Genomic DNA, 26,399 nt, shown 5'->3' on the forward strand with positions numbered 1-26,399 from the left:
TGTAAGGCCCCAGACCAGGTAAACACTGTGAAGGCACTGAATAGCCTTACGGCCATGTATGGTCGGCCTACAGTCATAGAGAGTGACAGTGGAACCCACTTTACTGGACATGAGGTTCAGAAGTGGGCTTCCCAGTTGTCTATTCAGTGGAAGTTACATATGCCATATCATCCCCAGGCAGCAGGGATGATTGAGCGAAACAATGGTCTTTTAAAAAAGGGGTTAAGGCTATCTGCCCAATCCCCATCCCTGAAGGGGGTGGTGGACACAGCGGTTATGGCCGACAGTCAGGATTCTAAATGAGGGACCCTGCAAGGCTGGGCCCTCTCCAGTGGAAGCTCTCTTGCATAGGGCTGCAGCACCTATACAACTGCAAGTCACTACTAGAGACGAGCTTTTGAAGCCAGGATATGGCAAGAATGGAAATATTTTCTTACCAGCCCCAACCTGCTTACAACAGGGACAGACAGTACAATGGGAATGGCCTTGGAAAATAGAAGCCCCCCATATACGCTGGGTAGGCCTAACAGGGCCTTGGGGGAAAGGATTAGAAGAAGACTTGCAAATTTCACCTTGGGTGACAAGTACTTGGCTTCCTTGAGAAAAGGTAACATGGCCTGGAACAGATAAGTGCTCTATTCCAAAGGGCACATTTGTATTGTCATTATGGCCAGTTATGAGTTCCCCTATACTGTTACATACAGAACCTACAGATCCAACAGTACTAGCAGATAATGTATGGTATCATAAACCAGGTAAGATACCTATTCCTGCAACCATCCATTTCCAGGATGGCAAACTAGCATGTATCTTACCAGAGGGGCGAGAACTCCCCCTATTGGTACCAATAACCCTTCTGTCTTTTCACCCATAGTGTTCTGGCTGCGGGCACCAGAGTCAACTGGATACAGACACACACATGTTCGTGTGAACGATGTGTTGGCTTATTGAATATACACTGAACTTCATACCAATGATGCCTACTAACCGGACATGTGCGGCTAATAATTGAAAGAACAAAACTACAGGACAAACCTTAAGGACAAGCCTTAAGGCATATCGGACAGACGATAGGTTGTATGAATGTAAGGGTCACTAATCCTTGCTAAGGGAACATCGCTGAAGATTCTGAACACGTAGATTGTACGGTGAGGGACCCTGAAGGGGTGGATTGTTGGGAAAAATAGGAAAATGTCAGAGCCCCTTGGATGTTCAGAATTTTGCTGAGCATTTGCTGCAAATGTCCTCAGGTGTTCCCTGTTACAACTTAATGTAAATTGTGTATGGGCACCCACATGTCCAGGGTTGTGGACTTAAGTATAAAAGACTAACAGCTCTGAGCCACAGTGCTTCTCAGAACTCTCAGAGAAGCCACTAGGACAGTTGCTCCTAGACCTGAATAAAACCCATTTGTTTTTCTATACCTACGGCTCCCAGAACCTTTTTTTTTTTTTAACCTAGCTCACAGACCTGCATGTGGAGGGTTTGTAACCCAATCTGTGCCACAGACTTGAGGGGTCTTTAAGCCCTAGCTTTACAACACTATACAACAGTCTTTTAAAGTTGATAGTAACTTAACGAATGAGGAAACAAGGCCCAGAGAGGCTATATAACTTGCCAGGATGACACAGAAAACAGACCAAGATCTGGAGCCATATTTCTATCTCACCATGATGCCTCTACCATGCTCTTTCCTTTGGCTAAAATGCTGTTCTCTCCCTCTCCATTTATCTAAACTCCATCATATGCCAAGGCTGAGCTCAGGTCTCAACTTGCCTTGAGTTCCTCTGGAGGCCTTGGGCAGCCCCTGCAGCTCTGTGCTGTAATTCACCTTGAGCACCAGGCACCGCCTTGCATCACCAGTTTTCCTGTGGGTCACAACTCCTGGCTCAGACGCCAGGGCTACAAACCCAGGGACTACGTATCTTTCAGTAGGCCCTGGGCCTCGGCAAGTGTTTGGTGCTACCATGGCTGGGACTAGGGTGAGGCAAGTGAGGGGTCATATGGGTGCTTCTGCCAGCAGCAGCTGGGGGAGCCCGAGGAAAGCAGACACTGCTGCTGCTGTGGGTGAGCTCAGAAGTCTCAAAGTGAGTTGCTGAACAGGATGATCCACTTCTGAGAACTCTGTCCTAGTGTGCTTGGGTGGTGTTGGGGTGTACTTGTCAATTAATTAATGTGCTGTAAGGAAAATGAAACAAATGGTCAGGCTCCCTCAGATATTCGGAATCTTGCTGAGCATGACCTAGCCTGTTTAATGTAAATGTTAATTGTGCACGTGCACCCAGGTGTTCCCTCGTTATTGTCTGTAACTGCACACATGCTCCCAGGTGTTCCTTGGTTATTTGACTCCACCCAGGTGTCCCTGGGTTATCTGACTTAAGTATAAAGGACAAACGGCTCTGACCCACGGTGCCCCCAGGAGGTCCTGGGAGGTCATCAGGTAGCTGCTGGATCTGCTGTAAGCTGCTGCTGGGGCAGGGGCTGAGCTCACATCTGAATGAAGCATGTTAACTTTGCCAACTGCTCCCAGGATCTTTTCCAATTACCTAGCTTGTGACCCACATGTGAGCGGCCTGCGACCCAGTCTGTGCACAATACGTTTGAAGGGTCTGTGAACCCTAGCCCAACATATGCCTATCATAACACTTCTGTTCTCAACTTAATAGTTTGACATTAAAGACTCTTGCCCTAATCAGAGGGAACTAAAGCCAATTATCAAAGCATTGATCTCTGAAATGAAAGTAGAAATGAGGAGGACACATCACCTTGCCCAGGCTTACACAACTAACTTTGGATATATAAGACCTAGTGAGACCCAGACCATTGTTGATTTGGGGGCTCAAAACAGTACCCCCAAGTATGGTGCTTTGGCATGCTGAGTACTTTAAAGGAGAGTGGAAGGCCTCAGAAACACTCTCTCTCTCTCTGGGCTTCTCCTGCCCTGATGTCTCCCACTCCCCTTTCTTCCCCAAGGCAGGGCATAGAAACTAGAATTGCCTTTCTGTGTAGGAGCTGGCATAAAGAAATTTTCTGACCCACCTTGTCTGATAGATCATAAGGCCCTCATTTCAGAAGGGGTCCAGCACTATTTTCGGGGGCTGGAGGGGGTGGGGAGGAATGCCACACAGAGAGGCTAAGAAGAATCCAAACAGACAGGACTTGCTGGGTTCCCCCTCAGTCTACCACCACTCGATCACACCCTTTTGTCCAGTTACATTTCTACACAGCTGTTTTAGTCTTCACCAGACCCAAGCATTAAAAGTTTTCCCTGAGTCTTTGGGTCTGCATTTCTGAGGGTTCCCCTGTCACATAAATCTTTGACTAAGTCAATCTATTATGTTTTTCTCTTGTTAACCTGTCTTCTGTCATAGGAGTGGTGGCTGTGACCCTTATGATAGAGAGCAAAGGTATCACACCTTTTCTGCTCCTACACTATCAAAGGGGCCATTTGACTAACTGATGACCATTGCTGTCTAGAAGCAGGGACCATGTCTGTCTCAGTCACCATTTTACACCCTATAGCTAGGTCAGCACCTGGAAAAATAATGTGTTGACAGTTGAACGTACTTGTTACCCTGAAGAAATAAGGACAATGCTTCACAGGTAAGCTTTGGGAATCATTACAACTTTCAGAAGTGGAAATGATCAGGGTTTTAGAATACAAATTGGGGTTGGGGGGTGGGGAGAGGTGAAAAATTGAGTGACGTGGACCACATGTCTGAAGATTTCTAAAGGTCACCAAAGTGCGCCATACCCTGGGGCTGACCTATGCTGTCTGGTGCCTGCTCATCTCCAACCCTGTGGGTCCCAAGCACTTTTTTCCCTTGATTAAAAAAAAAAATCAGTGTGGCAGAGACATTTACCATTTAGTACATGCTCTCCCACATTTTCTCATCCCCCTGCAGTTGGCGGGGCCAGGAGGCCATTCCTGACCATAGGCTGAGAAGTGACATCTTCACTGCAGTCCAACCTGACTAGTACAACCAGCAACATTAGTAATTTACTAGCTAGGAGCTTCATAGCACAACTGATTCTTATAAAATGCTTCCAGAATAAAATCAGCACAGGCTGGAAAGCACAATACTTGTAAACACACCTTGATTAGGCAGTGTCGACTTGGAGATCCTTTAACAATTGACCTTCACCTTAAAGTTATCTTGGCCCTCTTGGCCTGCTGGAGTGCAGGGAGCCACTACTAAAAACATACTGTGTAAAGTATGCCTGTTACTGTGTGGTCAGGCTGCGGGCACCCTCGGCTGTTTGTTGTGGCAGCTCACTGTCCTTCCTCTGTGTGTTTTGCTTAGGTGGACACTTGTCTGCGTTTCCTGAGCTGCCCAGTGACAAGTGAGGAGAGGGCCGGAAGCCTTGCTGGAGAACAGAGGGGAATCAGAATTAAACGCTCACCAGGAGGATCACCAGGCCTCAGGAGCCAGGTTTTCCTGCATGTTTTAAAGATGATGCAGGACCTGTTGAGGGTGCCGGGTTCTATTTGTGTGTAACTTCCTGAAGCTTCTTCTCTTGCCCTGATTTTGGGGCAATGTATTCATTTGTATGAGGGGTGAGTGGAGATGGCGATTTCAACCCAGCCTCTGTAGAGATGTTATTATGGCTTACCACCCATGAATAGTAGCAGATCCTGATTTTCCAGGGCTTCTGGTTTTCCACTCTCACCCCCAAATGAAGGGCAGGCTCTGGGCCAAGCACTCCCATCTGCCCAGCGAGTGGGCAAAGCTTGTGGGCTGTTCCCAGAGAACAGAGGCCCTGCCTCTCATCTGTTGTGTATGAAGGCATTGACCAGAATGAATGTGCACCCTTCCACTGCAATTCCTGAGATAAAGTGAGTCTTTAGGACAATTAAAGGCAGCTATTTTTACTCTCGTGCTCTCGAGCCACTCTGAAGCCCTCATGCAAACTCTAATCATTCTACCTGACTAGGGCCCTCACGCAGGCTGGCCTCGGGATCCTACTTTCGGTTTTCATTCCCTTTCATTTCCTAACACCTTCCACCCACTCGCTGTGTTAACTTCATACTCCATGGGCTTTTCTCGCTTTCTTACCCATCTCCAGCTGCTGTAATTTGAAGCAAGAATCACACAGACTGTTCTTTCAAGCAATTCTCTAATGTCTTGCATAACCATCCTTCAGAAAGAGACAGGAAAGCCACGTGTTCTAAGAAGGAAAGAGGGATCTGAGAGGAAGAGGCCAAAGTAGTCACATGTGAATCCACAAAACAGCTCCTTTCAGGAAGCCAGTGAAAGAATAAACGCCCTGGGTTGATATTTACAGCTAATGGGAATAAAGCAAATGAGGTTTTTGGAGAAGACAGTCTTAATTATGCCAAGCAACAAACAACCCTTAAGAGGCTGAATACCATCACATGAATTCCATCTCTGGGTTTGTGTGCAGGGAGACTGCCTTGCTCTGTAGAGTCATTTTAAAACACTTTCGAGACATCCTTTTTTTGCACTGCACCATAATCTCAGGATGTCAAGTGTACAGCAAGACTACTTCCCTCCTCTTTTGACAAAGGAAACAGAGATAAAGAGTGACAGAGCAGGACACATCATTGCTTCTTGCTGCCTCTTTCTCTCAGCGATTCTGACCATGCTTCATCACCCAGGCAGACCTCTTCTCTATCTCTCTTCCGGTGTGGATGAAAGGTGGCACCAAAGGCTAGGACCAGAATAAAGACTTCACAAAGTACCACCGCATCTATGCAGTCTCTGACCATTGACAGTGAAAATAATGTTAAATCAACCCAACAGACTCCTTATAACACATGCAGAAACATCATCCCCGCTTTGGGGAGAGAAGTCTGAAAGGAAATAAAAAGCTAACTGACATACTCTCCAAAATATTAAACAGTACGTCCTTCATCTCAAATGAAAGGAAAGGGCTCTTTACAGATGGCTGACTGGGAAAGGACATGATTTGACTTAACCCCAATTATTCTCCTTTTGGGCTAATAAGAATTCTTTGTTTGAGAGCAGTTTTTCTTGTTGTTTTTAATGGGAATTAGTGAATCCATGCTAGCTACAACCAGGTAATAAGAAAGACAGAACAACGCAGACCGGCAAAATGCTTCTCCAAGTTACATATAAGAAGTTGCAAATCCGACAGAACATTGTAATATAAAATCATCTGCCAGAGCACTAGGAACCTCTTTTCTAAGTACCCCAGGTTTCTTTTTAAATTTAGTCTATTAATTTTATGGCTGACCTGTAACATAGCTATAGATCTTACAAAAGGTCAGCACTGGGAAGAACCTTAGAGATGACTAGGTCAAATTCTTTACTATTCAGCTGAGAGGAGTGACATCGAGAAAGGTTAAGTGATTTATCCAACGTCACCCAGTTAATGAGTAATAGATCTGACACATGGATGCAGGTCTTTAGACCCCACCGCACCCGGCTGCAATCTGTGATGATGCCATAAAAGATGTGGATTAAACAGACATATTTGCAAACAGGCAGTCCCAGATGGGCAAGAATTTCCATACCCAGGAATCAGGCCATCGGGTGTAGAGCTACAAACTCAAATCACCGGGCTCTCCTAAGCCTTGAGTGATCTACTTTTTGTGCTCTCACACTTCTCTGGATTCCACTTCTTAAGGAAAGACTCTTTTCAGGGTTGGCCTTCTCTAGCCATCTTTACCCATTTTTATTTCATTTTTGTGGTCTTACGGCCATATTTTTAAAACTCACTTAGACAATTGTGTAGGAGAGAAATAATGTTATAAGAATTACACTGTGACAACCTCCAGGCCTTTTAATGAGAATAAATTTTTTGTTTTTCCAATGTCTTAAAAATCCTGGGAAGGGGTCCTGATTGGCATGGGAAGCAGGTCGGACTCCTTATGTCTCCCTGTGGAGATTGTCTAGGTGAACCTTGAGGAGGAGCAGAGCTTAGGAAGCATGGAGGAAGGCCTGGAGATGTACAGGCTAAGGACCTCTCTGTTGTACAAAGAACTTCACTTAGTGTGGCTTTAGTTTAGTCCAGTATACAGCTGTAGTAGTTTGTCATTTGAAAGCATCAGATCAGATGGAAGAAATCACTGTACTGTATTCTCCTCACACTCTTCCCAATCTATCCAGCATAAACCTCCAAGACTCTACAGAACTGTGGGCTACTCATTTGTCTTGAGACTGTCTGCATTTATTTCCTTTTAAGTTCACACCAGTGAAAATCTGAACAATGAATTTCTACAAGTTCCGTAGCTAACCCCAATATTCCCAAAAGACATGAGTACCTATGTTTGAAACTTAAACCAATTCAAATATTTGCTCTAGATTTCACTTAGTATTTTTAAGCAGTTATAAAGCAAAAAGGCCAAATAGTTTTCAAGTAAGTGACTTTTATTTTTCTCTGACATTTCACAGTCAATTTCTACAAAACTTCATACTTTCTCAAACGAATTCACATTTAGTAAATAAATTTCTACCCTGAAGAATTCATCGCTGGAAAACCACTTCAATATATGCACGAGATTTACTTTTCTGCTGAAGAAATCATAGTAGAGAAGAAAACTCAAATAATACTATAATCAATAAAAAGCAATGAGTGTGTAATAAATTACAAACGTCATTAAACTCCATTCCCATAAGCAATCAGCAACTTTTTCTAGATATGTTTCAATTTTGCCAATAAAATCTGTCAAAAGTTCTCTTAAGGGATGTTCTGAGCTAAAAATGGCTTCTCACTTTCAGAAAGCGGTAGTAGCTCTGCCACAGTACTCCATACCAAGTTACATCATGCATCAGTAAGATCCTTGCTACTTACAGCCTTGCACAACCAACGGAGATCTTGCTGGTCAACTCTGAGGTTCCTCCACTTGCTGATCTGGCTTCTGGCCACAAATGTCTGCTGGCCTCAATGGGTCTCTGCTTCCAAGATCCAGCTTCTCTGTTTGGGTTCATCTGCCCTCAGCTCCACAGGGGAAAGAACACCCATGCTAATGGCCTAAAGAGACTTTCAGCACTGTGACAAGATCAAAGAGCCGGGGGTGGTGCTGCTTCTCCCTGCCACTCAGCAGTGAGGACCGATGATGGCTTTCAACATTTTTTACCATGATGGGAAGAGAAATGCAAACCTTAATCTAGGAAGAAGAGTCCAAGAGGCTTATAGCTCTACAGAGGGTTTTTCCAATGGAATGAGTTTGGTTCTCAGCAAGTGTTTCCAGATTTTTGACACTCAGTAAGACTCATAACTGGTGCCCAGGCTGTTCTGAATGCACCTGTCTCTATAGCTTGCTGCCAAACATATCCTGCTAAAAAGGAAGCTTCCTAGCATGGTGCACAGAGTAGAGCTGCGATCGCACCATACAGATTCAGGGGAGGCAAAGAGAGTGGGCCAAAAGAAAAATATTAAGGGAGCTGAGCCTGCTTTTAGCTCTAATTTTTTGAATTCTTTCAGAAAGCAAATGGCAAGTAATAATTCTGTGTTGATCAGAAGAGTCTAGCGATTATACCAAGTTGTTTATTTTTAAACTGGTCATATCTAAATCATACAAGTTTGTGAACAAAGTACAGGCAATCTGATGCCTGACAATTTTTAAAGTTTGTTAGAGTTACAGTTACCTAGTAATTATGATCACTAACTTCTGGTCCTGGTAAAACTTCAAGAATATTTAAAAGATAAATTCAGTCACATGGGACTTATTATTTAGGTAATTTGTAAAACAAAGATTTTCAAGAGAATGAAATTTTTAAATAAGATAAATTTTTAAAAAAATTTACTACTTCGAAATCTAGTTACTGATACAATGAAGCTGAAACGAATGTGTATCATCTGGAAACTCTCATCACATTCTCCATTTTGAGATGAACTTCATATAACCAACGTTACACCTTTGGATTTGTTGCCAATATCCAACACGTGAAAGAAACACAGAGGACTGTGCTCCATAATCGTTCCCTGTCACCATAACATGGGAAAAATGAAAACTTGGGATGTGAAAAGAAAATGGATAAGAATGTTTTCTAATTCTTTGTGAACTTATCACAATCTCAGGATGATTTCATTTAATTCAAAGTTTATCAAGCCTAATAATCACTTCTTTCCTCTTTTATGAAAACAAGAGGGGCGGGGAGCCCAGGGTGGCTGCAGAGGGTTGACTTATACTGCACCCTCAGGAACCACTGAAGCTATCCTTAAGGTTTTTAGACATAAAACAGGTTGAACTGTTTCAAGAGAGAAAAAAAAGCATAAGTTACCAGAATCTTCTGGCCTCTGGCCAAGAGATACTGGCCATGTCTATTTTCTTCAGTCTCTAAGTAAAAAAAGGATTTTCGTCAACTACAATTCCAAAGAATACTGAATCCATGCTATACCTTAAAAATCTCATTTTGCCTAATTCATTTAAGTGAAATCTGGCTTGTGATTAAAGTGTATGAGTCAAATGGTCTTACCCTTTTCCCTTAACTTTCAAGTTTAAGAAAAGAAAGCTTTAAGTGATTAAGTGCTTACAATCAGGCACAACCTGTGCCCAGGGCATTTTATGTTTCACCCAACTGGCACAATGCCTTGTAGAATGCAAACACACCTCCTCTGTTTTTCTAAGATACTCAGGGGAAGGGATCCTTATGTCACGTACTCCCTGGCTCAACAGGTGTCACTCTGTACGCTCATCTGTATTATTGCACCCTTGATCCCGGTGAGTGGGACATGGGAGGTGGCAGCTAGAAAAGCCCCCCACAGTCACCTTTCCTGCTTTGCCCCATGACCCATCGGAGAGCCTGCAAGCTAAGGAAGAGGAACTCAAGGACACTCTGAATCAGAGGTCCTCAGTGGAACCGAGAAATGCATAACCTGTGCACAGACCACAGGTTGAGACAGCAGCCAGCTACTGGCACGTGGCTTTATAAGTGAACTGCTAAACAGTAGAGGTTTAAAAGGAAAAGCTCTTACATAAACTTTAGGAAACAGAAATAGGTAACAGTAAAATATTTCAAAGAACTACTCAAGTAACAGGAAAATATACCTTCTGTGCTATATGTCTGGGTGATCAGAGAATGCTTCTAGGTCACTGCCAGTATGACTGGACCCAGATGTTAAAGATGCCTGCAGCTTGGCCCAAGCCTGAGGAGCCCTGCTCTTGGTGGCCTCTATGAACAACTGGGTTTGCTCCTTTAGCTGGTCTAGTTCCACCTGAGTCGCCTGGTTCTGACGAATCAACTCCTTGGTTTTCAAAGTGATCTCCAGCAAACCGGATTTGTGTAGCACTACCAGGGTATTCTGAAAGCGCCTATGCTTGCTCTGGCGCTGCTCTGAAAAGGAATCTGGGCTGTGGCAGAGGTGCTCTGCTGCCCATAAGGGTGACTTATGATTAGCTGACAGTGGTGAGAGGGGAGAGTTGCTCTCTAACCCGTGCAGAGTACTGTCTGAGGCACAGACAGGACTAGCGGGGGAAGCAAAGGTCAGACTGGGCGCTTTAGCCACGTGGCTGCTGGATACTGGCTGAAGAGTCTGTGGACTTCCCCCTGCCACTAGGGAGGGCACACCCTGCAGAGCTGAGTCCTCGGCAAGTTTGGCACCGGGTGGTGCTGCAGTCGAGGGTCTGGATGGTACAGCACCGGTCTTAGTTGGCTCACTGGAAGACAAGCTTGGCCCAAGTCTCTCAGTGCAGGTTTTCTTTTGCATTCCACTTGCTCCTCTTTCTTCTGGGCTGAGGGAAAGGCCCCTTTTGCCTGGGTGTGGGGCTATTTTGGTGTAAGAATTTAGAATGGGCAGGTAGTTCCTGGCATCTGACTTTTTCTCGCCCGCATGACAGGGGCTGACAGGAGATGGTACAGGTGGATGAAGGAATAAGAGCTGTGGCTGTGCTGAGATCACTTCAAAGGAGGGCTGGACAGTCCATGACTGCAGCTGGGATGAGCTGCTGCCCTGAAAACAAAGGAAGAGAGCAGCATACTACTCGTTACCTGCTGAAAGGACAGATGAGTGACACTTCTGCCAAAGGGCCAAGGCAGATACTCAGCTATGTGTAACCATTTCAAGGACAGAGATTTCCTCACATCCAGAGTGCCCCTTATCAAGAACATGACTGGAAAAGGGGTTTGAAAATCCACTTGTGTCTGATATCACAAATTCTTTTTTAACTTTTCCTAAGGGAAAACTGGAGAAAATATCTATTTTTATTCAAGTGCTATCACTCAGAAAAAGAAATTATAGGTAGGTGAAGTAATGACATAGTTAAGGTCTCAACTGAGGAAATAAAAATATGGACAGTACAATTTCTGGGCATAGTTAAAACATGCTAATCTCAAGACTACGAATGTGACTTTACATAAAAGTTTATCTTCATTTAGTTATAATCGGAACCTCTCTTTACTTGAAAACAACTTATGATTAGAAAGTTACATATTGTCAGGAGTCTACAGGCCCCTGTTTTTAAGGCAGTGACACCTAACAATCATAAAACCATTCAAAATACAGTAATAACAGCTACCATGTAGTGCTGCTTACCACAGTCTGGCACTGTGCGTGATATTTTACATGGGTTATCCCACCTAATCCCCACAACAAACCCATGAGGTAGTTATAATTCCCTTCATAATAGGAAAGTGAGGCTTATAAAGCTGAAATAACTTGCTTTAAGTCATCAAGTACTAAGTGCTACAGCTAGAATTTCATCCTCTCACTCTAAAACCCATCCTAACCACTCTGCTATACTGCCTTTGTTATATTACTCCTCAATTACACATTTTTATTTTTAATTAAAATACTGATTCAGATGAAATCTAAAAAGGCAGGACATGGCTACTTGTCTTCAACATTTGAAAGCCTGTCCAGTTCCAACCCAGTCCCAAAGACACGAGTGTAGGTGAAGCTAGGCAGAGAGCAAGCCTGACAGAAGTGCTCATGCTTAGTGGGGTCGTGTGGGGACATTTGATTTATCTGAAGAACACATGGACTATCTTCCCACATGTTTGCACGCACACCATTTTGCACACATTTGTTTCTTGGATGCCAGGCTAGGAACTTTAGGCCAACTATAATTCATCTCCTGTGCAAAGGCAGGGATAATCTGGAGAGTCCATTCTGCAGCCCTCTTGGTGTTCAGATATACTCTGTATGTATGAAGGCAAGCAATGCTAGGCCCAGAAACCACATTTCCCTGTCAGAGAAGATCCAAGATCAGGGGTCTTTCAAAGTAGAGATCAGCCTAGTCCAGCTCAGTCAGAAACAAAACTTCAGGCTATCTCCCAAATTGACCATGCCCTAAGGGTTGACCTACAAGGCAAATGGATGCAGAAAATATCTAATGTGTTGCTTTCCCAAGATCATTTTACCGGACTGTTCTTTCTAATGGTGCTGTTCTGCCCACTGTCCTAAACAGATACTTAGCTTATTTGTTCCAATTATTAGATTTTACAAATTGTATTATTTGTGTTGAAATCATCTGAGGAAATACGGAATAAAACTTTAGACTTGGACAGGATCTCAAGAATCATTTCACATAAAGCCTTCATGTTAAAGATGAAGAAAATGAAGTCCATGGTGGTTAATTAATTGTGTGCAAGTGAAGGAAAGCAAAATATTTCAGCCCAAAATATATTTCTTTGACATATTTAAAGAGAGCTCTTCAGAGGGACTAGAAAAATAAGAACGGCTAAAAAGCTGCCTTTTGTGGAGGATATCTGCATGTGTAGAAAAAAATGTGCATTGGTGAAGTAAACAGCCAGGCTTTCTCTGAGGTCCCCCTCCCTTGTCTACGTCTGTTCTTTCTGAGTGCAGCTCTGGCAATCACCTGAAATACTTTCATCTGCATAACAAGCCAGCCTTTGCCTGACTTGCTTTCCACGCTTCACCTGTGATGCTCCCTGCCCCAGAGTTCAGAAAAACTTGGTCCCAGGCCATTGTTCTTTGGGTTCATTGATTTCCCCTGAACATCATTTACTCCTACACCCCCCACCCCAATGAAGAAAAGTATATAAGCTTCTGTAGCCATTGGGATATTGGGCAATCACTGTCCTGTGATTTCCCTCCGCATAATCCATCCCCCACCACTGCTAAGCATGTTAAAATAAAATTTGTTATGCCCTTTCTTCTATTAATCTGCCTGTCAGTCCACTTTCAGTGAACCTTCAAGGGGTAAAGGGGAAGTATTCCCTTGGCCCCTATGCAAGATCACACTGTCTAGGGGCAGAAATGAAGTCAGGGGCTGAGCCCGTGGCGCACTCGGGCGAGTGCAGCGCTGGGAGCGCAGCAGCGCTCCTGCCACGGGTTCGGATCCTATATAGGGATGACCCGTTCGCTCACAGCGCTCACTGGCTGAGCGCGGTGCGGCCGGTCTCAAAAAGGACAAAAAAAAAAAAAAAAAGAAATGAAGTCAGACCCCCCCAAAAGAAAAATACCTAAAACCAAGCAGCAATAATCAAGACATTACACAACATGCAGAGGTTTTAAAAAGTATATTATTATTTTATTAATTTTATAATGTGCTGGATTCTACCATGTTTCAAAAAACAAAACAAAACTCATAGACTACTGCAGAAGGTCAGCCTGTCCCCAAGTCTCCTATTTCCTGATCAAGCCCAGCAGCCTTCCCAGCGGGTCTCTGTCCTGAAGAATGCAACTGTGCTAGAAAAGCCTACTCACTCCTTAACTGAGGGCTGCTCTCAGCCTTCTAGAGCTGCCAGCCTACCCTACAACAAAGAAGGGATATAAATACAGGCGCACAAGAAAGAGTGACAGGGAAGCCAGAGAAAAAGGCAGGGACAAAAAGAGCCAGGAGAAAGGAGGCTCAGGAGCAGCACTGGGCAGCATCGGTGGGGTCAGGACAATGTCATTTGGGCTCCATTTCCTGTCTTCATTCTCTCTCTTCATTTCAATAAGAAGAGCTGTGCTTCTAGCGGAGATGTGATTCAACAAGCAAAAATTCTTTTTCAGAACTCACTAGCCTACCTTGTTGAAAATCAGTTTGTGTTCTTCAGAAATAACTAGATAATAGTTAAGACATTAAGGTCTCCTCTCAGGTTCCAGCCATGTTCTTCTAACCTTTGACCTACGGTGGGAAGGTCAACCACGACAGCCAGATTTCAAATGTCATTATCTTCAAGTGGCCTCATTAATGGACCCATGTGGGAACTGTGATTTATTTTCAGATTAAGGTAGGGTAAGGTTAAATTTCTTTGGCTTAAATCAATCATTTCTGTTTCTCAGGCTTCTCTATTCTAACTTGACCAAGTTTCATAATTGAGTTCTCAGCTTCAAACACTGGGGCTTAACTTAGATTTTCATATAAATCTTTTCTTTCATATGTAGAAAATAATCACATAATATGTATAGTAATGTAATATAGCCCCAAACAGGATATTTTTCAACTCTGCAACAATGCTGTGTGGACTCTGTGGGTAAAGCCATACCTAAACAAAAGAGCTGCTTTGTCACTAATGACATAGCCCTGGCTGATTACTAACAAAATGCTCAGAATGATATAAGAAACATGGAAATTGCCTCTATTTGTAAAACAAATAAATGCATTCTGCATTTCTAAATTCCCAGGGCAATTCAAATCACAAAGAGATTCTTTTGTCTCTACCCTAAACTCTGCCGTGTGTTAGAATACACCACTGAAGTGATGACATTTCTGCTTAGTTCCTTTATATATGACTAAAGTAGTTCAGGGTCCCTTTGGACAAACTACGACGAATACAGAAATAAAATAGTCTGTCTCAAAAGTAAGAACCCACATCATAATTCTTGTATAGCTTTTCAAAACAGTGTCAGTGGTTGAAAGGTAACATCCTCTCCCCAGGACAGAAAGTACACTTTTAGAGTGGTTCTTTCTAGCGGTCCGTTTCTAAAATCTCTTCTTGGTAGAGGGAGAGTCTTTGTACACAGGAAATTCAGACACTTTCATTTGCAAAGACTTTAGGAGATATTAGTCCACCTCACCTGTTTGACCAGCACATTCTTCATGACAACCATGGGGGACAGGGTAGGGAAGGCGTTGTTTGCAGTTTTGGAGTTCTGCCTTGGCCTGTCTTCTCTGCTCCAGCCTAAGGCGCTCAGCATGTCCTCCGACTCCATCTGCTCTGCTGAGCTCAGACATTCCGAGCTCCCATCTGGTGGGCAGAAGAATGGTCAGTTCACTCAGGCTCTAGGCTAAGGGTTCTTAACCCAGCTCCTAGGGAGCCTTGGGCCCACTGAAATTAAATGGAACATTTGTGATAAGTGTTTTTGTGAATTTTTTTGAGGAGAAGGTCTTTGGTTTTCATTGGATTTTCAATGGAATCTATAATTATCCCATCCTACCTCAAAAGATTAAGAATCACTGCCCTAGGCAGCTTGACTTCCTTTCTAAATCTCTTACAGACAAGACCTGCATAATTATCACCACTCTACAGGAGAAATGAGTTGAAGCCTTCAAAGTCGGCTCCTCACTTTCAAGAATCTGTTACTGAGAAGGGAGGGGTGTGTGCAGCCAGATGCAGGAGTAAGACCTTGAGAGGCTCTAGGCACAAGATGTAATTATAATAAGGAAAACAAAAACAATCTGTAAACCTCAAAACTTATATCCATGTTGAAATTAAAAAAGCTTCTTCCTAAATTATCTAATTGTAAAATCCTGGGTAATTTCATCAAAGCTGAGGTTTAAATGTTCCTCTTTTCGTTGGCCTCCTCTACCCTATTAAGCACTTCCCTTATTAGTGTCCTCAGTACATGCTGAGAGTGCCTATTGGGGACCCTGCACAATGAGTGTTAGAAAGATGCTCTCCAAGGCAAAGAAAATAAGGTTGCCCTATATGCATCCCACACAAAATGGATGAAATTAGATACCTGCTGGAGTAAACCAAACAGCTGTTGTGCCCTGCTACCGAGGAGTCTGGGAATAGCCTAAATGTTCATCAAGAATCTCAGTAATCGGGACAAGGCAGGACTGAAACGTGACTTTAATTTAAATGAATGCAAATGTCAACAACTGCATTTTCTCTAGCTTGGAGATTGTGTGACCACAAGGACATTCATCAATAGAGACAAGATATACCTGGTGCCCAGGTAGGTGTATTTTCATTAAGTACAAGTAATCCAAATGTGCACCTCTAGTTAAGAATCATTAGGCCAGAAACAAATGGTCCCAGAAGCAATGTACATATCTAGTGCCCAGATCTTATTTTCTAAATGTCATTCTGCACATATAGGAAACCAGGGCTCCTTGGACAAACAGCTGATTCCAAGTCTTTGGCAGTGAGTTTACAGCTGCTTGTCCCAGAAAGCAAGGAAGTGTTTAAACACTAACTGGGATGTGTCAGAAAGACACAGGAGCTACCTACAAGGGACCCCCAGTGGCCAAATTTGGGACAATTTGAGTATCAAAAATAATGATGTTAATGAATTGACAAAAGGAATCCATGTAGCCACAGTGATATTCAAAAGAGGGGGTGGAATAGGGAACACGCTTCGTTACAGAAGAACGTCAGCTAAGAAGGTAAAAAGAATGACAGAATTATAAGATCACCACTTTGAAACCATGAATGTAGTAACTGATAGGCAAGGATCATAAATGAATACTAACTATGATCAAGAGTTTGTTGGGGAACAGAACAGTCACATGATCTTAAAGTATCATCCCATAAATTACTTATTAATTACAAAGAGAAAAGGGTACTTTTACAGTAAAGAAATCTGGTACACACTACCCTAACCAAGTGATCGACCAGAGCATCACCAAAACTAAGACCAACTTACGAGTCTCCTTCTGTGTTGCAATGGAAAGGATACAACATCAACAATGTAGTATTTTGGTCAAAAATGTGTATCCTGATTCTAATAATGAGGAAACTACTAGAAGATCCACAATGTGGGATGTCCCACAAAACAACAGGCCTAACTCATTCAAAGATATCAATGTCATCAGGAAGGAAAAGAAAGGGCTGGTCCGTTAGCTCACTCGGGAGAGCGTGGTGCTGACAACACCAAGTCAAGGGTTAAGATCCCTTTACTGATCATCTTTTATTAAAAAAAAAAAAAAAAAAGAAGAAGAAGAAGGAAAAGAAAGGGCTGGTCCGTTAGCTCACTCGGGAGAGCGTGGTGCTGACAACACCAAGTCAAGGGTTAAGAGCCCTTTACTGATCATCTTTTATTAAAAAAAAAAAAAAAAAAAGAAGAAGAAGAAGGAAAAGAAAGGAGGGGAAGAGGGAAGAAGGAAGAGGGAAGAGAGGAAAGGAGAAAGGAAAGGAAAGGAAAAGAAAGGAAAGATGGGGGAGCTGTTCTACATTAAATAAGACCAAAAAGACAGGACAACTAAATGCAATGCACAATCCTCAATTGAATCCTGGATCCAAAACAAATAGACAAAAGGACAAACAGCTATAAAGGACATTAGTAGAACAATGGGGAAAATCTGAGTATGGACTGTAGCTAATGATAACTGTATCAGTGTTATGGGTATGACATTACAATTATATAGAAAAATGTCCTAGTTTTTAGGAGATCGTTCTGAAGTATTTAGGGGTGAAATGTCAAGTGCTTACAACTCCTATTTTAAGATAGTTCATCTAGTGTACATGTGTGCATGCATGTGTGCATAGAGAGATAAAGCAAATACGGAAAAATGATAATATCCAGTGGATCTAAAAGAAAAGTAAGGTATTCATTCATTTTTGTACAGATTTAAAATTTTCAAAATATAAAATTGGAAAAAATCGTTAAAATGGAAAAAACTATCTTCATTTTGCAAATTTCACCACAGTCCAAGGTAACTCGAATGATAACTCAGACAGTAACAAAATCACAGGCACCTGGCCCAGGAGTGACCGGAGGCATTCACTGGGGCCACTTCCTGGGACGAAATTAGTTTGGTCATTTTCAATACCATTTTACGTCTGAAGGGTACAATATTTCTTAAACAACTGGCCTCACAAAGTTGAAGTTGCTGGAAGAAGTGCCAAAATGTCAACAGTATTGGGAATAACAAATGGTAGGATTATGAATAATGTTCATTTTCTTCTTTGCACTTTTCCAAATTTCTAAGCTTTTACAATGAGCATGTATTACCTTCATGATATGAAAAACAGACAAAAAGCAAACATGAATGTTAAAAGAAAAAGAGACACAAGACCTATTTCCCAAACCTGTCTGATCATACGAGACACTTGTTAAAAAAACAAACAAACAAGTGTCTCTGTTCCATATACTAGGCCCTCCTACAGACCCTTTATAGAGTCTCCAGGAGAGGGGTCTGGTGATCAGTATTTTTAATAAATGCCTCAGGCGAGCCTTATAATGAGGCAAGCCTGGGAACCACTGCTAAGAAATAGAGAAGAAAAATCCCAAGGGCTACAGGTTGGCCTGCCCCTCCCTGGACTGTCCTGGCACTGGGTAGGCAACTAATTCCTCTTATTCTAATCCCTTGGTCAGTGCTCTGTTCCTCTCTGAGCAACAGTCTATTTATAATTCGGCCTCTCACGCAGCATGCCTACAGGGAGAAGACACACCAATCTAAGAATGGGAGAGTTCTGGTTTTCCTAACAGCTGCATTTCTCACCATAAATTAATCAACAAAACGGCTCAATTTGTCTTTGTGAGCTTGGATAACATGTCCTCCTCTAGAGAGGGCTTCACTCTCAGGATGCTGACTCAGCCAGAATCACCTGGCATCACCCCTGTGCATTACCTGGGCCCAAAATGTTGACACTAGAGCTTTATTTAAGCCACTACTCTCAGACCTGGAAATAAAAAAGAGCCTCAGCACAAAATTAATATTCACTGAGGATGCAGCTAGCCCGTTCAGGTAAGGTTTAAGACAAACTAGTAAAGAAAACTGTTCTACTTTCTTGTCTCTAATAGATATTCAAGTTTAGAACAGGGCCAGGTGACTCAAGAGTCCAAATATACAATACACAGATATTTTATATCTGGGGAGGGATGGAGGGAGGGAGGTTTAAACACAGCAAAATTACTTTCTTAGCAAAAAAGTTATCTTTTTTTTTTCATTTGATGGGCAGCTGGCCGGTAAGGGGATCCAAACTCTTGACCTTGGTGTTACAAAAAAGTTATCTTAACAAATTATACACGACTTTTAACTGGCAGTCTTCAAATTTGTTACATGGTAGCAACATGCAGTAGTATTTTTTCCCCTATAATGCAACTATTCCCATGAAAAAAAGCTAAAACAACAGAATTATGAGTATTTAAATATTTTTTCCAGGAACCACTTGCAACAGTTGGAAATGTAAGATTTAAAGTTGAAAAAAGATGTCAAATCATTCTTTCAGAACTAACCCCACAATGGGTACCCTGCCGTATGGCATCAGAATTGCCATTTGAAGAAATCAGGTAGTTACTTGTTCTGTGTGTGAAAGCTTCCCATCCTTATCAGGCAAATGAATTTTAGGTAGAAACTTTTTCAGACAAACCATTCCTTACAATGCAGAAAGGATAAGATATTTTAAACCTGAAAATCCAGAGTCCTTATCTGACTCGGCAGCCGCCATGCCAAGTTGACGAGCCACTTTTTTCATCTCTGTGCCTTTGCCTAGTTTGGCCGAGAGTCTTCTGGGGCTCTCTCTGGATGGGTTTTTCCTCTCCATTTCTTACTAGGCTGGCAGCAGGTTCATCCGTACTCTTTTCAACCAGATTGCCCTATGAAAAACAACAATTACATAAGAAGTCAGTGCCCAGAGAGCTGAAACAGGTGATTCAAATAGGGAACAGAGCAAGGGCAAAGGACACCGGCCTCGCCCACACCAGCTATATTTTCTCAGAAGTCTCAATTGACAAAAGCTTCAAGCTTACTGAACAGAATGGTTTCCACCCAAAAGGAGATTCGCAATCCTCTGGCTGCCCTCTAATTCCATTACAAATTCATGACACACACACCATATTCAGTGGAAACTTTGTAAACCACTAACAAAGGCACATTTGATTAGGCTTTCTGGAATGGGTAACCAAATCAACTGACCCTTATCCCTGGGGAGAGGGGGGAGGGGAGGAGACACCTACCAACAAGGCTTGCTTTCCTAGTATACATTTGCAGGCTCCTGACCTAGTGTCACCTCCCATAGTGTAGATTTTCTCAAAATAAACTCTCGGTTCTTTGGATGAGGTATTAAGCAGAGTAAGGGCCGGCCCGTGGCTCACTCAGGAGAGTGTGGTGCTGATAACACCAAGGCCCCGGGTTCGGATCCCATATAGGGATGGCCAGTTAGCTCACTGGGTGAGCGTGGTGCTGACAAGACCAAGTCAAGGGTTAAGATCCCCTTACCGGTCATCTTTAAAAAAAAAAAGAGTAAAAATAACTCCTTACATATGCATGCCACTTTTTGGCTTAAAAAACTTTTATGCATAAATAAGATCACATATGATAAAATGCTTATATAGAAGTCCATAACATTTATTGCTGTTAATGTTCTCTCACTTGAGCCTTATAATGTCCTCCTCAGTTGCTATTTGTAAGGAAAACTAGAATATAAATGCTCAGGATCCCTCAGATGTTCAGAATCTTGCCAAGCATGACCTAACCTGTTTAACGTAAATATGTGCACGTGTGCTCAGGAGTTCCTTGGTTACCTGACTCGCGAAGTATAAAGGACATGCAGCTCTGATCCCCAGCATCCTCGGCACACCCCGGGAGGCCACTAGGGTGGCTGCTGCTAGCTACCTGAGCTTGCATCAGAATAAAGCCTATTAACTTTTACCCACGGCTCCCAGGACCTTTTTCCTATTACCTAGCCCGTGGACCTGCAAGTGAGGGGTTTGTGACCCAGTCTGTACAACGGGTTTGAAGGGTCTGTGAGCCCTAGCCCGACACTATCCCATTTTACAGAGGAGGAAGTTGAGGCTCAGATAAGTTTATGTTCAGTCATTTAAAAGTATTTATTGAGTGCTCACTGTGAATCAGGCATTGTGCTAGGACTGGGGATAAAGAGTGAACAGAATAGTCATGATTACCTCCTTCTTAGAGTTTGTGATCTAGAAAGAGAGGCAGATATTAATGAAGTAATTACAAAACGACTATTTTGATAAGAGCTGTGAAGGGGAGGGGTAATAGACTGAGGAAGTGCCACGTAGCTGGAATCTGGAGGATGAGTAGTTAGTAGGAGTTAGGTGATGGATGGGGTATGCAGGTGTGTTCCAGGCAGTGTGAAGGCCCTAATGGAGCAAGGAGCTTGGCACATTCAAAGACATGAAAGGCCGGGGAGGCAGGACAGTGCAGAGGAGTAGAATACCATGCCCTGACGCTAGGTGGGTAGTGGGGGACAGACAGGCAGTGCCTTGGAATCCATGTTGGAAAGACTGAATATTAAGAGCAATAGGAAGCCACAGAAGGATTTTAACCAGAAGACCAACATGATCAGATTTGTATTTTAAAAGCATTTCGGATGCTGGACTGAAAGAGGTGACAGTGGCATTGAGATTGTTCAGACGCTACCATAGCAGTTCAGGTGAATTAAGATGGTGGCAGTGGAGCTGGGAAGAAGTGAAACATGGCAGCTGACCTGATGGGACTTGGTTATTGTATGGGAGTTGGGGGTAGATGGTGGTACTATTCCCGAAGCTAGGGAGCCCAAGAAGAGCACAGAAAGGAGTTGAGTGGGGTGGGACAGGGTGGTGTGGCTAGTTCAATTTTGGTCTTGTAACTGAGGTAACTATTAGTCATCCAAGTGGAGATGCTGGGGAGGCAGTCACATGTAACACTGGGACCCAGGAGAGAAGTCTAGATTCGCTCCCGTGACACAGTCCATAGCAGATCCAGACCTAGGCTAACAGTGCGAGAATGAGACAAATCAGCCCTTCAAAGGGCGAACAGAGGCTGAGAACTTTTCATCATGGTAAGAACACAAAGGATACTGCAGGGATAAAGAGAATAGGGATCCAACAAGGAAAACGATCATAATAATAAAACTGGGTAGGTATAAGCAAAGTCTGGTGATGTTTTAACTTACAATCCACTCGTGACTCCATCCTGTTGTCCTGAGTGGGAGAGAAACATGAGCTCCCTACCAAAGAGCACTGCATCTGGAATATCCTGAAGTGCCAAGTCTGAACATTTGTGCTAATACAGGATCTAGTGAAGAACAGCTATTCAAGAAAGAGAGGAAGGATTCAAAATAAAATTAAATAGAACACAAGGATGCTTTTGAGCATCCTTGAGCAATCCTCCTGCTCATACTTTGCATACAGTAGAAGTGGACAAAGGGAACACAAACTGGTCTGAATGAGAGTGAACTTTAAACAATTTCAAGAAAAAAAAATTTTTTTTGTCCCATATCTGACTCATTTAAGGGAGCTGGCTTCCTCATTGATTTCATGTCAAATCAAACACTTTTCTTCCACAGGTCACACATTTAATCCTATGTGCATAAAAGATAAACAATGGCACTGTCACATCTCACAGAGCACTATGCAAAAGCAACGTCTCTCTATTTGACGGCTATGACATCTGATAGCACAGACAGCCCCATCTAAAAAGTAGACTTAAATGTAAAACTATCTCTAATTAAATCAGGATCCTTTTGTGTGAAACTCAGCAAATGTACATAGCGTAGTTTTCCTAAAATAATACTGTCCAAAAATGAATGGGAGCCTTCTTCAGAATGGAAGTAGCTTGTGGATGGGCATTCACACTAATTCAAGTCTGACCAGGCTATTGATTTAGACTAGGAAGGTAGCTTGTGCTAGTTGCAACCGATTAAGAACCTGACAAAGTTTTACATTATCTTACTAAACATGAATTATTTATTATCTTTTATTTTAGATAAAGCATCCCAGTTTAGTCTTCTACAATCCTTGTGACAAGACAATAAAAAAGGCTTGCTATTATTATTAAAGTGTAGTTAACAGAGCTACAGAAAATACCCAGGAGTTTATTCTGGCTTATTGAAAATTTGCAGGGCAACACTGATCATGGAATCAAAATACTGAAATACTGAGAAATTGGTTGTTGGGGCTCAGAAAACAATACCTCAAAGTACAGAGCTTTGGCATGCTGAGTACTTTGAACTAAAGAACATTGGAAGGGCCTCAGAAGCAAAGTCTCTGTCTACCTTCTCCTGTCCTTCTATCTCCTATGTCCCTTTCTCCCCCAAGACAGGCCATAGAAACTAGAATTCCTCTTCCCCAAGGTGGGTCATAGAAACTAGACATATTACCCTAAACTTCCTCTGCCATTTTGCATAGGAGCTGGCCATAACGAACTTCTCTGACCTACCCTGTCTGATAGTAAATCATAAACTCTCATTTCAGAAAGGGTCCTGCCTTATACTGGGGAAGAAGAAATGCCACACAAGAGAGGCCAACAAAAATCTGAACACACAGGTCTTGCTGGGTTTCCCCTCAGTCAATTACCATTAGATCATACCCTTTTTGTACAATCACATTTCTACACACCTGTCCATTCCTCATCAAATCTGAACATAAAAATAATTTTCCCTAAGTGTTTGGATCATTTCTTAAGGCTCTCATATCACACAAAACTTTACTAAATAAATCTGGTATGCCTTTGTCTTGTTAACCTGTCTTTTGTTATGGGAGTGTTGGCTGTGATCCTTATGACGGGTGACAAAAGGTACCACACCTTTCTGCCCCTATCCAGTTAAAAGGAGAACAGATGCTAAAATTTTAGATCCTAGGGAGCTGGTGGCAGTTGGAAATAAAGAATGCATAATTGAATTTAGAATGGTAAATTGACTATTTTGGGTGTAAAAATGATTAAAAATATAAAAGCCTCTGTCCTCAGTAAAGCTCTCTTTAAGCAGCAGAAAGCCTTAGCATCCCAGCCAGGGAGGCTCACGTGGATGGAGAATGAAGACCTACATCCCTCTCCAACCTTTCTTCTTTGAAAGGAGCAGCACCTCCTTCCTGGGAGTGGGCTGAGGCTGTTAATTAGTCATGAACAATAGACCCGCTCATACGCAGCACCATATGAAGCCCTCGACAGGGCTGAAACAGGCAGAGTGATGGCATTTACTACCGGAGCTCTCAAACTCAAGGCCACACAAATGACAAAGTCTGAAAACCTCAAGAAGTTGTTTGATTTTTTTTTTCCTCTTTAGTATTGTTTTACAATAAAGTTAGGTGCTAACAAGCTGACCAGGAGTTGAAAATGGGTTACTCAGCTCTTACCCAATGTGTCATCTCTGCTTCCTGGCACAGACTGGAAGACACTAACAATGCTTTACAAATGTCTCAGACCCCATGTACTTCACTCCACATTAGAAGGACTAATTTAAGCTTCAAAATGGTTAGAATTGGCCCTAATTGAGCCTTTCATGCATGTATATGTAACACATCACATCATCGAAAAGTTTCACGGAGAGGATAGTACACACTAAAACTCATAAGGTGGGTTGGCCAGTTAGCTAAGTTGGTTAGAGCACAGCCTTGTAACACCAAGGTCAAGGATTCAGATCCCCCATACTGGCCAGCTGCCCTAACAAACAAACAAACAAACATAACACTCATAATAGAAAGAGAATCAATAAATATATAGGTTCATATAAATAGGTATAAGATAAAATTCTAGCAAGTGCTCCACAGCACTTGACTCTTTTGTTTTTATACTTCTTACATTTGAGTCTAATTATTTGTCACCCGCCATGGTCACCTCAAGATCTAACTTGCAGGTCGGGTGCACTGCAGAAAACAGATAACTGATCTACATCTTATTGTAAAAATGAAACTTCAGGGACAAATCCACCATCCAAATTAAAGGTTGATCTAATCCACAGTCTGTGGAGATTTGAGCTTGTAGTGAAAAGGAGACCCAAGGGTTACAAGGAAAGCACCTGAAATACTGCTTTTAGATCTCTCATTTTATGGATTCTTGGCAACATTCCTGAGAGTTCAAGATCCCTTTAAAATGTGTCACGTGTACAACATGCATGCCTGGACAGAGGTGTGAGGCAGAAGCCCAAGCAGAGGCTTAAATACAATAAAGTGATAAGGCCACAGAAAACAAAGACTTTACCACCCAGAAAACCATTAGTAATACCAGTTAGAACTATAAACACATTACTAGGTTTTCTCTGAAGTCATTTTCTTTTGGTCTGCATATTCGAAGATACCATTTTGGGAGAATGTCTGTGTATTTTAACAGTGGAAAAACCCCATCCATCTAAATCTCCAACTTTCATCTTCCCCATCACATTCATTCCATTCTCCAACTTGGCAGAAAATTCAAGTCAAAGATCCTGAACCCCGATTCCAAACAATTTCCTATGTTTAAAACCAGGTATGGCTCTCTCCATTCTCACCTTTCCAAGGGGAGATCAGATTAGAGAACTTTCTCAAATCCCCCACTGCAAAGAGTTCACAGTGACAGTGCCCACCTACCCATTCGCACCAGCCCACGCTGCATCTGTGTCAGACAGCATGTGCGCCCTCCAGGCATCCACCAGCCTGCCAGCTCAGCAGGGAAGAACTGGGCAGACCCTAGTACTGTGCTGTGACTGGCATACCACCAGCCTCCCAGGGCAAATGCCCAGGCAACACGTACTGCCAGGACTTGGGCAATAACAGAGAGTCTGGCTCTGGCCTGTACCTGGGCCCGGATCAGAGCTCCCCCCAACCCACCCACTAACCCCTAACCCCTTACCTGGCACTTCTCACCTTCTCTCCCACACCCCTATCCCTGGCACCACTCCTGGCGAGCTGGCACTCTGGGCAAATAACAAGCAAAGTGGATGATGGCCGGTCTCGAGAAAAGACAGCACACCTGTGCCCAGGCCCAGAGCAGGGCACTCCCCCAGCCCCAAACTGAAGGCCTAAGACCCTCACCAGGTCCTCAGATCTCGTGCCCACTCACCTGCCCATTCCCTGGCCCCCTGCTCACAGCCTGGCTGGCCTCCAGGCTCTCTCCCCACCCAGACGCCCAGCTGGCTGTTGTCCCCACGGCTAGACCAGGGCCCACTCGCTCCTCACACAGCCCCCTCCTCACCCGCGACTGCCTGTCCCACGCAGGCCCCACCTATCACGGCAAAACCGATTAGCTGGGGGAGGGGCGCACCACCCTCTGCCCCCACAATTTGGTGCTCCGTCCCCCCGAAAGTCCCGGTGCTCCCTCTCGCCTACCTCGCTCCCCTTCTTCTCTCCTCTACTCCCACCTCCCTTCCCCACGGTCTTCGCCCAAACCCTCTCCCACCTCGCTATCTCTGCTCCCCTCCCCTCAAGCCCGGCCCTCTCTTTCTTACCCAGGGCCGGGGTCGCAGCTCCACGACCGGCCCCGCAGGTCAGGTAGCGCATGCGCGAGCCCGGCCCCGCGGCTCCATGACAACCCCGTGGTCGCCGGGTGTCCAGCTATCCCCCCGGCCTCCCGCCCATTTCTCCTCCCTCCTCCCCCGCGACTGCTTTCACCAGCCACGTGACTAAGCTCGGATGACCCGGCACCACGGAGACTGCGTGAGGCTTTCCTAGAAGGGCCCTTGGAGACGCACCCCCCCCCCCCCCCCCCCCCC

General features: G+C 43.5%; 1 protein-coding gene across 1 annotated transcript; it reads right to left on the reverse strand.

The window, feature by feature from the left end:
- Nucleotides 1–7,334: 7,334 nt before the first annotated feature.
- CIPC (CLOCK-interacting pacemaker) lies at nt 7,335–26,237 on the reverse strand. Its single transcript, XM_008590385.1, has 4 exons — nt 26,136–26,237; nt 19,400–19,587; nt 14,899–15,068; nt 7,335–10,881 (listed from the first exon to the last, which is right to left on the reverse strand). The coding sequence occupies exons 2-4, from the start codon at nt 19,533–19,535 to the stop codon at nt 9,988–9,990; spliced, it is 1,200 nt and encodes a 399-aa protein (XP_008588607.1). The 5' UTR covers nt 19,536–19,587; nt 26,136–26,237; the 3' UTR covers nt 7,335–9,987.
- Between the last annotated feature and the right edge of the window lie 162 nt (nt 26,238–26,399).

Source organism: Galeopterus variegatus, unplaced genomic scaffold, assembly GCF_000696425.1.
Source record: "Galeopterus variegatus unplaced genomic scaffold, G_variegatus-3.0.2 Scaffold140, whole genome shotgun sequence".
NCBI classification, from domain to species: domain Eukaryota; kingdom Metazoa; phylum Chordata; class Mammalia; order Dermoptera; family Cynocephalidae; genus Galeopterus; species Galeopterus variegatus.